This window comes from Xenia sp. Carnegie-2017, unplaced genomic scaffold (assembly GCF_021976095.1).
Source record: "Xenia sp. Carnegie-2017 unplaced genomic scaffold, XeniaSp_v1 HiC_scaffold_23, whole genome shotgun sequence".
Taxonomy (NCBI): Eukaryota; Metazoa; Cnidaria; class Anthozoa; order Malacalcyonacea; family Xeniidae; genus Xenia; species Xenia sp. Carnegie-2017.
In genome coordinates this window covers 20,880,178-20,893,512 of record NW_025813486.1, presented here as the reverse complement: position 1 = coordinate 20,893,512, position 13,335 = coordinate 20,880,178, and the positions used below count along the sequence as shown (strand labels likewise).

Genomic DNA, 13,335 nt, shown 5'->3' with positions numbered 1-13,335 from the left:
TGTGTGTTGCGTGGGTTTCAGCTATCTTTGTTATGTTTATGAGCGTTTTTGTGTGCGTTTTCGGCATTTTTCGTCGTTTGCTTTGATTTCTTGCTGTTTTTTCCTGTTTTTTCTGTTTAAAAATATGCCCGCCGCTATTTAAGCCATAGCTACGAGTGTGATGAATGACATTTCTCTTAGGGAATGTTTTAAAGTGTAAATATAATAAGGCAAGGCTCAGCTACGTGACTTTAAAGTCTCTCATTGAACGGAAACTCTGGTATGTGTAAATACAATGGTTTGTCTAAACTATTTGTCTTATGTCTGCGGTGTACCGTCTGTAAAAAAATGTGAATAGACTTGGATCACAGACTCATAGTTTAGTTAACAAAGTGAATGGTTTGAACCCGGGAGTATCGTTAGATGTTTGTAGATGTAGATCGTCCATATTAGTAGAGTTTTGAGAAGGACTGTTTTGTTGTTGTTGACTGACGTTTCTGCAACTGTCATTTGGGTTGCAATATTCTGAGTTTAGTTAACATTGTTTAGATTCTTACTATCAAGTATGATTTTACTGCGTGATTGCTAAGGACTTAGCCATTAGGAGAAATCGAGGAAAGAAATCATGCTTCCCAGTTCCCATGAAAATTTAAGAACGGATCCGTTAGGAATATGTTGTATCTTAATCAAGATATGTGTTTGTCGTATTGATCAAAATATATGCTGCAGATTATATTTTATGACAGACAGCGTTGAAGAGTTAGGTATAGGTGAGTCCCAATATATGCATGTAAATTAATTGGCAAATTTGGTCTTCAACATCAATCTAAGCACAAGCTGGACACTATTGGACACGAAACGTGCAGATGGGATCGTGGTAGATGTAAAATAGGATAATCTGAAGAGATAATGGACGTGGATAGGAATTTCAAGGCAAACGATTTGCTTCTTTGGCTTGCAGTAATTTTTACTATAGCTGCCGTTTTTTATGGTTCTTATCTTTTGCTCCGATTTGATGCTTTCGATATTGCTAGGGTAGATAAATTTCTTCAAGTAAATAGCCTAAAATGTCGGTCCTTTGTCATTGGTCATCGTGGCAGTATGCTGGAGGCACCGGAAAATACTTTAGTCGGTATTCGTTATGCAGCAGAGAAGGGAGCCGATGCCGTTGAATTTGATGTTGATTTTACCAAAGATGGTCATGCAATTCTTATGCATGATGCAACTGTGGATCGAACAACTGACGGTTCTGGCAGAGTTGGTGATTTCACCCTTGATGAAATTAAAAAACTCAACGCGTTAGGCGATTTCAAAGAAAGGTTTGTAAAATGTTTATTTGCATTCCATGTTGCTTTAACTCCATCATTGGCGGGAGTTTCAATTCTGTAAATTCAGGGTTCATGAAAAACTTGAATGTTCGTGAATGTTCTTGAATTTAAATGCAAAGACCTAAGGCATTAAAAGTACTTGAATTTATTTAAGATGTGCTTGAAAGTGCTTGAATTCGAAATTTATCAAATTTTTCTAAACATTTCATCGCACCACTTTCGTTTCATAAGTGGATTGAAATTTCATGTAACCCTTGCAAAGGATCTGTTCATGGAGTTCTCTTAATGAGTAGAAATCTTGTATTTTTTTAGTGATAAATATTCCTTTGTTCAAGTTCCAACACTGGAGGAAACAATTCAAACATGTCTTGAAGTGGGTATAAAAATGTTCATTGAAGTCAAGGCATATCAAGACTCGGTGAAGGTAATAATATTTACCAGTAGTTTTGGAAATGGTTGTAAAAATGCAAGGGGGTGTCTTAAACTGAGCACAGAATAGATATCTTACCAGAAGGTCCACTCGTGTCAGAACCTTTGATGTTCGTGTCCCCACTTTTCTGGAGCAAATACTAAGCAGACATGCCTTCCAGCAAGACACTTCCGCTAGATCGCAATAGAAAATATAGATGTTTTTACAAATATATCGTTTTGCACTACAAAAGCTTGGAACCTTATCTTTTCGCAAGATGATAACTCTTTGTAAAAATTTGAGCAAACTTTTGCTTTAAACGTGAATTATTTGTAAAAGAGCATTCTCGTGCAATACTATTCCATGATGATTTTGTGAAAGTATCTTGATGGAAAGTCACGCATGCATAGTGAAAAAATATGCCATGATTTTAGCCGAGTGGGCCTTCTGTTAGATGTCTATTCTGTGACTGAGTATAAAAATGTTCACCAAAGTAAATCGATATTGAGACTCGGGGAAAGTAAATACAAGTAGTTTTGGAAATGACTATGAAAGTGTAATGGGTGCCTTGAACTGGGTATAAGGTAATGCTTGTGAAAGTAAAAGCTTATCAACATTGAGTCAATCTTGACAAAAGTGAATGAATACATTACTTCCAACATGAATTGAGCAATAACATCTAAAATGGTGGTGTAATTGCTACAAGTTCTTGGTGGGCAAAGTTTTGGGCACCCAAGCAAGCAGCTTGGAAGGGAGCACCCTGAATGGAATTGTAATATATAATAATAAAGATAGAAAAGTGGGTTACATGTGTTTGGGAAAGTGAAAGCACTGGATGTTTTTCATTCAAAGTCATTTGTAAATTTGTGTACCTGGAAGTAAATTGAAAGCACTATTTCGATCAATGCAAGCCCGAGACCGAAGGTTGAGTGTTGCACCTGCTGAAGAGTTCTTACAAATGTCTCAGAGGTTTGCATAAGCCAGTGCAAACATGAGAAACATTTTTTATTTCTTTTATAAAATAACAATAATGCGAAAAAGACAAACATTTTAATTTTTCCTCTAAAATGTATTCATGATCAATTTTCGAATTCTCCTTGACTGATTGATTGTTTTGATTGATTCGATTGGTTGAGCTCAGATATGTTTTGCACAGGCTAATGCAAACACAGCTCTAGACCAATCAGCGCATGTGTTTCATTGTGTTTATTTTATAATTAGCATTAGTATTGGGCAATACTTGCATTTGATACTTGCCATTCTTAGGCATGTTGCATGGATACCGAATGCTGACTTGCTATCTTTCAATATTTATACATACTGTTTCTTGGCAAATGTAAGATTCTTGTTCTTTTTGCAAACTGAAATTTTATTTTTAAAGATTCAATTCAAACAATGGTAAGAATTTAAACGATATTAGCACATCATCTCAGTTTTATACATACATATATCATTAAATAAACAAATGCGAGTACAGAAACCTATAATTCTATAAAAAATTTTGTATCAAAACTGGTATCCATAACAACAGATACAAATTATAAAGTATTTGGCATGGATATTGAAATAGAAATCTTGGTATTGCCCAGAACTAATTGGCAGTTGATTCCTTTTCACAAATAAAATTCCCTTTGTGTTTTGTTGAAGTCAACTGAAGTTAAAAGAACCAATGAACTGGTCCCATATAGTTTATTCTTTAACACATGACCCCACAGGGAACCCAATGGTTTCTTTCGTATTATCTTGATTTGTGAACACAATTACTTTCATTTCTCTAACCATTTCAACAATGTTGCAGGCTGCAGTTCTTTTAAATGACCTTTTTAAGAAGTACGATCTTTATGACAAAGCTCTAGTCCTCTCGTTCTTTCCCAATGTGGTTTATCAGGTATGTGACTATCTTCGAAATTTCAACATGTTGTGAAAAGGGTTCCTTTTAAAATGCCTTGCGCATGTTCATGAAATTTCCACATGTTGTGAAAAGGTTTTCTTTTAAAATGCCTTGCGCATGTTCATGAAATTTCCACATGTTGTGAAAAGGTTTCCTTTTAAAATGCCTTGCGCATGTTCATGAAATTTCCACATGTTGTGAAAAGGTTTCCTTTTAAAATGTCTTGCGCATGTTCATTAGGTTCGTAAAGCCAATCCCAACATCTTGGTTGTACAAAATTGGATTACACGATATCTTTCGTATAACCGCGATGGAACACCAACGCAGTCAAATTGGTTGATATTGAAGTTGGCTAGGAGTTTGGATTTGTTGGCAGAAATCTCTGTTCATAGTTGGTTGTTTTGGTTCTTACGTTTCCCATTGCTAATCACTCATCATAGCGAGGTCTCCGGGTGAGTTATGAATCTTTAATCATGGACAGATTTTCTGTGAGGGTGCAGGGGGGTGCCACCCCTCAACATCAGATTTTACCTCCTTAAATAAATTGTTCACCCCTCTTAGAAACAGTTAACTCCTAACTCCCTTAATATTTAGCCAACCAAATCTGTAGTACAGTTGAATTGAGTTTTTCTGGGCAATATTTCAACTTTCTACACTGTGATCTTTCTACACTGTCAGCACTTCCAGACTGACCCTAAAACACAGTATAGGGAATATACAGTAATACAGTAATAAACAGTGACACATATATTATATATCCTAAAATCGTGATAGCTTGTAAAACATGTACCATATTCTAACCCTATGGGTTCCAATTTTTTTAGCTGTTTCATTTTTGTGCGCAAGCTATTACAAAATTCCTTCAGATGAACCATTGGAAGTCCAACTATTTCCAACAAAGAATTTTCAAATCTTGCGCTTTGATAACTTTTGCGACATTTTCGTAACTGCTGCAGTTTTTTTTTATTCACCATATATTAGAAAGTGGGACACATACTTCATTGCGGAGGAAAAACTTAACTAATATCGCTCTGATTAACGTATTTGCAACGTAAAATGGCAACTGTTGACCGTCAAAATTAAATACATGTTTGTAGATGTAGATCGTCCAGCTTAGTATAGTCCTGAGAAGGACTGTTTTTGTTGTTGTTGACTGACGTTTCGACAACAGTAGCGGTAGACACTTGACTCTGAAGTTGACTACCGCTAAGGTTGTCAAAACGTCAGTCTACATCAACAAAAACAGTCCTTCTCAGTACTTCACTAACCTCGACGATCTACATCTATAAACATGTAACGATACTCCCGGGTTCAAACGATTTACTTTAGTCAAAATTAAGATAGACAACCATCGAGGAACGAAATTCGGCTTTTCACGTCTATTACCACAACCAAGACTTTGCTTTTTAATTTAAGGATGCGTTATTGCGGTAATCAGATATGTGTTTTACTGAAATTAATAATGACTGTTAAAACTTCTTTCTTTAGTTTCTACGTTGATCGCTGGAAAGAGTCATATGTGAGCGTGATTGTGTATGGAATAAAAACAAAATTGGAATTTGATTATTTCAGCCATCTTGGTTGCCCAGTCATCGTTGATAATGTTGGCGAGATGTGTTCACAATAGTGAGTGGTTTCTAAATATTATATTTCATATATACCTCATTCTTACAAATGACTTGATTTTTTATTTATGTTTGTTTATTTATACCGCCATTATACTATACAAATACAAATACGTAGGTGGAGTCTATGTCGTTTACCAATCCCTTGATTGGTTTGAAATACATTGAATTCATTGTCCATTTTCACCTTGCCTTGAAAATTATTATTGGAAAGATTGAAGTTGTATAAATTTAAAGTGGAAACAATCTTCTCAATTGCTCAAGTATTAACCATGTCACTATTGTGTGTGGACCAAGTCGTACCCATGCAGGTATGAATCCCTGTAATAACAGACAATATTTTGTATCAAAGATATGCAATAAGAATAAATTATGCGATACGTAGTTGCGATACGAAAATATGCGATAAGAATAAATTATGCAATACGTATTAATCAACTTGTACTTTGTAAAATCCCATAGGTCCAAGTTTTGCTGTATGCCAAAAACATTCAAATAGGTTCTACAAAACAAATACACACCAGACATATGTTATTTGATCAACACATTCAATTAGTTGCATTTTATCTTAAAGAAACAATCTTGGCATAATTCAAGATTTAAATCCCCTTAGATCCCAGATTATCCTACTACGAACCCATAAGAACCTGAAAAGTTAAATTTAAAACAATAGAATCCTCGTTGCGATCCTAAGCAAGATTGAAGGATCCTACGTAGCTTTCTAGGATTTTCACTGGGTAGCTGACAAAGGCACGAATTTCAGCCAGGATTTATAACTGTAAACTTTAAAATTATAAACAATTATCATTTGATAGTTTGCTGTCGTCGGTAGCGCCATAAGGATTTTATTTTGAGGAAGGGAAAACACCCCCAGAATGTCACTACCCAAGAAATATTGTGGACAGTTACCCCCCCTTCCAGCACCACTGGTTTTCCTTATATGAATAACAACTAATGGTTTGTTGCACCTTATTGGACGTTGGCTTATGGGATAGAGGGAGAAGAGATACCCTTGCATTACAGAGCTAAAAAGTTACACAGTATAACATAGTTGATTTTAACATAGGTAATATGATGGTTGATAACTTACTTTGTACTCTGTGGAGTTCATCATACGTGTTTTCATGACATCAAATGGTTGAGTCACTGCTGTAGCAATTGTACCCTAAATGGAGGAGTTTTAAAGACTTTGCTCTTATTTGTCTTTCACAAACTTAGAACAAATACGACAGAACAACACTCACAGCTAAGAAACTTGATGCAAAATGTGTTAAGATATTGTCATCAAAATATCTAGTTGGAAAAATATAAATACTATTGTTATTTTCTGCAAAATTGTTATAACATGGTATGATTTAAACTATACCTAGTGTTGAGCAATGTTTCCTTGATTTGATCATAGCAAGAGACCTAAAGGAAGTTATCAAAATTAATAAAACATTTTAGGTATAAGGAGGTGCCAGCCAGTTTTTATCACAACCGTTTACTAATGCACATTAACACATTTTAGAATTTTTACACATTTTTAGAGTGATTTCTTTACGCAGGACATTTCTTTACATTTGCATTTATTTCTTAATTTGCTTAGAGCTCTTGTGATTTCTTTACGCATTTGCTTAGAGCTTTCTTGTGATTTCTTTACGCATTTGCTTAGAGCTTTCTTGTGATTTCTTTATAATGATAGAGCTCTTGGTTTAGTTCAATATAATTTTTTTATTTTTGGAGATGGGTTCGCAGTTTTGAAATTGAATCCTTAAGTCAACTTACTGAGGCGATTAAACTAAAACTCTGTGATAATTAAATAACTAAACATATGTTTAAATACTTGAGTTGATGTGATCATCATTCCTCTTGTTGCCGTCATCGTCACTCCCCTCCAACATCTCCCCAGACCTTCCTCTCGAACAATACGGATCACTCCATCCATGGCATGATTGTAACTATTTATAAATACAAAACCATCAGCTATTAATGTACATGTATTCCATTACAGGTTATTACATACTTTGCCTATGAGTACATACATACTTTCTTCGTAGTTCTGGAGCAACTTTTATGTCATTTTGCATTCTGAAAATTTAGATGTAAACATATATAAAGCAAATAGCCCAAACGCAAACAATTAACAAGAGCTGATTATTACCTGACATTTACTAGATCCGCAGGGTTGCCAGCGATTCCTCCAACAAATCCTGTTTAAAAAACAAGTAGTTTCCATTGAGGAGCAGTGTAGTGAAGGCAAACCTCAAAATTTGGTCAGGCAAAATGCCAGGGCCAGGTTAGAGGCATGCTCCCTGGACAAAATTTTTACATTAAGAATGCCTGAATAGTAATTTGCATTTTTCAGGGGTTGAGATAAAAGTTGTCAATTACTCATTTCCCCATGCTCTCAAACGAAATTTCATCGTTTTAAGAGGACAGTCCTTCATCTACACTGGTGTTCCTGCCAATCTAATAAAGATCTATTGCTGCAACAAAACCAATAGAAGAGTGGAGACAAGAAGATATGAAAGGAGAAAAAAGAACGGGAGGAAAGGGAAAGGTGAAAACAGAAAAGGACAGGCAAGGAGAGACAAGAAGAAGAAATGACAGACAGGGACTAGCAAAGATAAATAAAGAAGAGGATGGAGATGATAAGTTATGAAACGAGAAAAAAGAACGGAACGGAAGGAAAGGGAAAGGTGAAGAAGAGAAGAGCACAAGCAAGAATAGACAAGAAGAAGAAATGGATAAATAAAGAAGAGGATAGAGATGAGGACCGGTATCATCAAGAAAATTTCCTACACGTTCATTGTAATCAAAACTGTAAAATCATCATTATACTGTCCCTTATTTTTTAAAAAATTTCTCTAACACCAAAACTAAAAAAATAACATTGCCACCGAGATTAAGACCAAACTAAGACTAACGCTAACACTATCACTAATACTAACACTACCACCAAGATCACCAACGCTAAATTAGGGGCTTAACCATGCCTTTATCACCTGTCTACACCACTGGTTAACCATGCCTTTATCACCTAAGGTTAACCATGCTTTTGTCACCTGTCTACACCACAAAGTTAACCATGCCTTTATCACCTGTCTACACCACAAAGTTAACCATGCCTTTATCACCTGTCTACACCACAAGGTTAACCATGCCTTTATCACCTAAGGTTAACCATGCCTTTGTCACCTGTCTACACCACAAGGTTAACCATGCCTTTATCACCTGTCTACACCACAAAGTTAACCATGCCTTTATCACCTGAGGTTAACCATGCCTTTATCACCTAGGTTAACCATGCCTTTGTCACCTGTCTACACCACAAGGTTAACCATGCCTTTGTCACCTAAGGTTAACCATGCCTTTGTCACCTGTCTACACCACAAGGTTAACCATGCCTTTATCACCTAAGGTTAACCATGCCTTTGTCACCTGTCTACACCACAAGGTTAACCATGCCTTTATCACCTGCCTACACCACTGTTTAGAGAATGCAGTTAATTCCAAAAAAGTATGATTGAGGTGCATGACAATGGTCAACTTTGATTATGGTACATTGCCATGACAATGTCATGACATTGTCATGGATAACCAAGAGCTTGGTAATTTCAGATATCAGAGGCTACATCTTTGTTTATTCTGTTACAGTGCCTTAGTATGAAAAACTTTTGTAATAATGCATGTTTTCTTAGTTGAACATAAAGTGAATGTTTTGAACCTGTGGCACCCATCATTGCCTGTTCATAGATGTTGATCATTAAGGCCAATGCAATCCCAAGAAGAACTGTTCATGTTGGTGTTGACTAACAGTTCACCATTCTTACGAGTAATCCTTCATAACCTTAGGATAATGCACTAACCTACAAGATCAACATCTATGAACATGTTAAGTTCAACATAATAAATTGTTAATTAGAAATGTTTTATTAAATGCAAAACAATTTTTTCAAAAATGAGATGAAATCATCTGCTTTCATTTTTAGTTATATATTTCCTTTTGTTATTTTTTGAGCATTTACCTCCAAAAGCTCCAATCATTAGTTTCTGATAAAAAGGTAGTGGTTCTGAAAAGACAAGAAGGTTTTCAAGTAGACAATTAGGCAATAGTTTGTAAGTGTGGCAATAGTTTGTAAGTGTAGCAATAGTTTGTAAGTGTGGCAATAGTTTGTAAGTGTGGCAATAGTTTGTAAGTGTAGCAATAGTTTGTAAGTGTGGCAATAGTTTGTAAGTGTGGCAATAGTTTGTAAGTGTGGCATTAGTTTTTAAGTGTGGCAATAGTTTGTAAGTGTGGCAATAGTTTGTAAGTGTGGCAATAGTTTGTAAGTGTGGCATTAGTTTGTAAGTGTGGCAATAGTTTGTAAGTGTGGCAATAGTTTGTAAGTGTAGCAATAGTTTGTAAGTGTGGCAATAGTTTGTAAGTGTGGCAATAGTTTTAAGTGTGGCAATAGTTTGTAAGTGTAGCAATAGTTTGTAAGTGTGGCAATAGTTTGTAAGTGTGGCAATAGTTTGTAAGTGTGGCATAGTTTGTAAGTGTGGCAATAGTATGTAAGTGTGGCAATAGTTTGTAAGTGTGGAAATAGTTTGTAAGTGTGGCAATAGTTTGTAAGTGTGGCAATAGTTTGTAAGTGTGGCATAGTTTGTAAGTGTGGCAATAGTATGTAAGTGTGGCAATAGTTTGTAAGTGTGGCAATAGTTTGTAAGTGTGGCAATAGTTTGTAAGTGTGGCATTAGTTTGTAAGTGTGGCATTAGTTTGTAAGTGTGGCAATAGTTTGTAAGTGTGGCAATAGTTTGTAAGTGTGGCATTAGTTTGTAAGTGTGGCAATAGTATGTAAGTGTGGCAATAGTTTGTAAGTGTGGAAATAGTTTGTAAGTGTGGCAATAGTATGTAAGTGTGGCAATAGTTTGTAAGTGTGGCAATAGTTTGTAAGTGTGGCAATAGTTTGTAAGTGTGGCAATAGTTTGTAAGTGTGGCAATAGTTTGTAAGTGTGGCAATAGTTTGTAAATGCCTGCATTGTTCCATGTCTACTACAAATGCCTTAATAAATAATAATTAAAGTAGTAGCATTTTAAATAGTGACAAACCGTTGCCCTTCCTTAAGTGTGAAGATCCAATTTCATAAATACCAAATCTTGTGGTGGAATATGTTAACTAAAAACATTTTATGTTGTATATAAGTCTGTGTATGACGTACTACTTAATTTAATGACATATTTTGACTGACCTGTCGCAAAATTGAAGCAGAAAGACCATTGTATAATGCAAGCACACCATCAGATTTTACTACTTTAATAGCCATGCCAACCAAACCAGTCTGTACCTTTTGCTGCGTTTGTAAATGAACCTAAAATGTGAAAAAATTGTTTGATTTGAGAGTATTACATGATAACAAAATGGATAGTTGGGATGTCAAAGGATGTATACAAAAGCTTGGCTTAAAAATAAAACATGACTTGAAAAACCTGAATTGAAAAATTTTCAATTCATTTCCTTTCAAGATTTTCAAGTCTCAATAGGAAGTCCCAGTATAGCACTGTTAGGGCTAGTGTTGGTCTTATGGAATTGAATGGGTATCCACCCTCATGATCAGAGCATATGATAGTTTGGAAATACCACAGTATAGACACAAACAGTGGTCCCACTCTTTGTAGCATATATCTTATAACGAATGTGATTAGCATAGTGGCAGCCAGTAATCTAATTAAATATATAGCACCAAGTTCCACAGTGGAGTGAGACTACTGTATGTTTCTATATTGTGGAAATACTCTAAGTAGAATTAAATGATAAATATCATTATATCAATGCAAATACTTTGCGTTCAATGCTATGGATGAATTAGATTGTTTACTTTGGACGTTTACCATTGTTGCTAGTGTTGTCTAAAAGCACTTGACCAAATCTGCCTGCCAGCAAAACGTAAACAAGGCAAGTCATGTACGTATGTCTGATTCACCAAATGTTGAGAGCCGTTCATTATCGTAATGTTACTGGTTAATTTACAAAATCCATACGATTGCAACACGTTGCTGCGTGTGTGTAGAGCGTAGACTGTTTAAACATATTTTTTAATAAATTATATTTACGAGCAAAAAAATATTAGGAATTTCATTAACCACAGGTATGTCATCGTTTTATACAATACACCCCTAGTTAGTTTTTACTTTGTAACAATTTGATTTAGTTGTCCGTCAAGGAAGGCTCAAAGGTCATACCTTCAAAAGGTCCAAAGGATGGGTAACACAAACTGCCATTCCAGAAGCGATTCCACCTAAATACCATCTCTGTTTTTTTACCAAAACTTTCTCCTTTTTAGTATTTGCCATTGTGGACGCTCAGTCACGCTCTGTTTATCGAAAAAACTATGTCACAATTATTGCAATAATAGTTCAATAATGAATAATTAATATGAATTACTACATTAGACATGTAGCAATCTAACAGTTCACTCATTGTATTAGTTTGTTCGGTCAATAACGATTAAATTTTCGTTCCAAGAAAATGCTACCTTCGCGTAGAAATGTTCGTGACTTCTAAAGACGATCACTGTTGACTATTCCGACTATTCGTACATTGTTTTGATCGAATTTCGAATTGCTCAATGTTGCTAATAATTAAAGGAATGTGCCAGGGGGGAGAGAAATCCTTCAAGTGATAGGGACTTGTTCTGATGATCCTCGGTAATTGTACCGCTTGCTTTTATTTAACGCCCCCCCCCAGGCGATCATTGACAATATAATACATGTTGGGTAAATGCGCTAGTGAACATTCTACGGAACATTCATGGAGAAATTTGGCTCCTGGCTTTGCAATGCCCGGCAAATGGCTGCATAAAATGTACGTATAGTGTATTATCTTTATTTTCTGTTGATTAGGTAATCACACTGTTGAAGCTATTCTGGTGTCCCAGTATTGTTACTTGTACTCCTACATGTTCCTACTTGTTCTCCTACATTGTTACTTGTACTCCTACATGTTCCTACTTGTTCTCCTACATTGTTAATTCTACTCCTACATGTTCTTACTTGTTCTCCTACATTGTTACTTGTTCTCCTACATGTTCCTACTTGTTTCCAACATTGTTACTTGTACTCCTGCATGTTCCTACTTGTTCTCCTACATTGTTACTTGTACTCTTATATAGTTTTAAAGTCACGACATCCACTAATGCATCTATTTTTTTTTGTTTTTTCACTTGTTACTCTCCTGCGGTGGCCCAAAAGTACTATACACGAACGCAATTAGAAGTTCAAGAAAACGAACAAAAGTACACGAACACAAACAGAAGTACACGAACACAAATACACGAAGTTACACCAGTTACACAAACACAAATAGAAGTACACGAACACGAACAGAAGTGCAAGAACACAAATAAAAGTACACGAACACGAATACAAGTACACGAACACAAACAGAAGTACACGAACAGAAGTACACGAACAGAAGTACACGAAAACAAACAGAAGTACACGAACAGAAGTACACGAACACAAATAGAAGTACACGAACACAAACAGAAGTATACGAACAGAAGTACACGAACACAAATAGAAGTACACGAACACAAACAGAAGTACACGAACACAAACAGAAGTACACGAACAGAAGTACACGAACACAAACAGAAGTACACGAACAGAAATACACGAACACAAACAGAAGTACACGAACAGAAGTACACGAACACAAACAGAAGTACACGAACAGAAGTACACGAACACAAATAGAAGTACACAAACACAAACAGAAGTACACGAACACAAACAGAAGTACACAAACAAATGCTCAACATCATGATGAAAGCATTCTACAGTGAAAGCTTTCATATGACGTGACTTACCCTAGCTAAGGCCCCGTTTACACAAGTCCGGGTTGGTATGGCAACCGCGTCAACCCGTCGACTAATAAATTCTTATTAACGTTTACACGATAGCCGGGTCAATTTGCCAACCCGGGGCACCCTTCTCAAGACAAAGGTCGACCTGGGTTAGCAAGGTGTTAGAGCGTTAAATTTAGCTAATTTCATCATATAAACTTGGGTTGGTTTGTCTTGGGCTTTATTTTTAAGCCAGCCCGGGTTGAGAATTGCTGACCGGGGCTGAAAAATCA

The 13,335-nt window shown here is 35.8% G+C and overlaps 2 protein-coding genes and 1 long non-coding RNA gene across 8 annotated transcripts; 2 read left to right on the top strand and 1 right to left on the bottom strand.

Moving 5' to 3' along the window:
* Positions 1-166: 166 nt before the first annotated feature.
* On the top strand, positions 167-7,747 carry LOC124448045 (glycerophosphodiester phosphodiesterase 1-like). Of its 5 annotated transcripts, none has more exons than XM_046999064.1 (6): positions 167-1,298; positions 1,620-1,731; positions 3,515-3,604; positions 3,848-4,059; positions 5,096-5,233; positions 6,299-6,684. In XM_046999064.1, coding segments are annotated over exons 1-6 (963 nt in total). In that variant the 5' UTR covers positions 167-888; the 3' UTR covers positions 6,300-6,684. The 5 variants fall into 5 exon arrangements, with proteins under 5 accessions (XP_046855020.1, XP_046855021.1, XP_046855019.1 ...); XM_046999065.1 differs by lacking the exon at positions 6,299-6,684 and adding an exon at positions 6,208-6,258; XM_046999063.1 differs by lacking the exon at positions 6,299-6,684 and adding an exon at positions 7,647-7,747 and having other exon boundaries at positions 168-1,298.
* Positions 5,239-11,839, bottom strand: LOC124448044 (mitochondrial dicarboxylate carrier-like). 2 transcript variants are annotated; one of them, XM_046999060.1, is made up of 13 exons: positions 11,732-11,839; positions 11,439-11,569; positions 10,448-10,567; positions 10,308-10,374; positions 9,243-9,287; positions 7,376-7,424; positions 7,261-7,302; positions 7,058-7,172; positions 6,599-6,642; positions 6,477-6,525; positions 6,323-6,397; positions 5,678-5,734; positions 5,239-5,553 (listed from the first exon to the last, which is right to left on the bottom strand). In XM_046999060.1, the coding sequence occupies exons 2-13, from the start codon at positions 11,547-11,549 to the stop codon at positions 5,464-5,466; spliced, it is 864 nt and encodes a 287-aa protein (XP_046855016.1). In that variant the 5' UTR covers positions 11,550-11,569; positions 11,732-11,839; the 3' UTR covers positions 5,239-5,463. The 2 variants fall into 2 exon arrangements, with proteins under 2 accessions (XP_046855016.1, XP_046855015.1); XM_046999059.1 differs by lacking the exons at positions 5,239-5,553; positions 5,678-5,734; positions 10,308-10,374; ... (1 more) ...; positions 11,439-11,569; positions 11,732-11,839 and having other exon boundaries at positions 6,275-6,397; positions 9,243-10,244.
* Positions 11,340-11,725, top strand: LOC124448061. Its single transcript, XR_006948910.1, has 2 exons — positions 11,340-11,460; positions 11,540-11,725. It is a non-coding gene; the product is annotated as an uncharacterized LOC124448061 (long non-coding RNA).
* Positions 11,840-13,335: the final 1,496 nt, after the last annotated feature.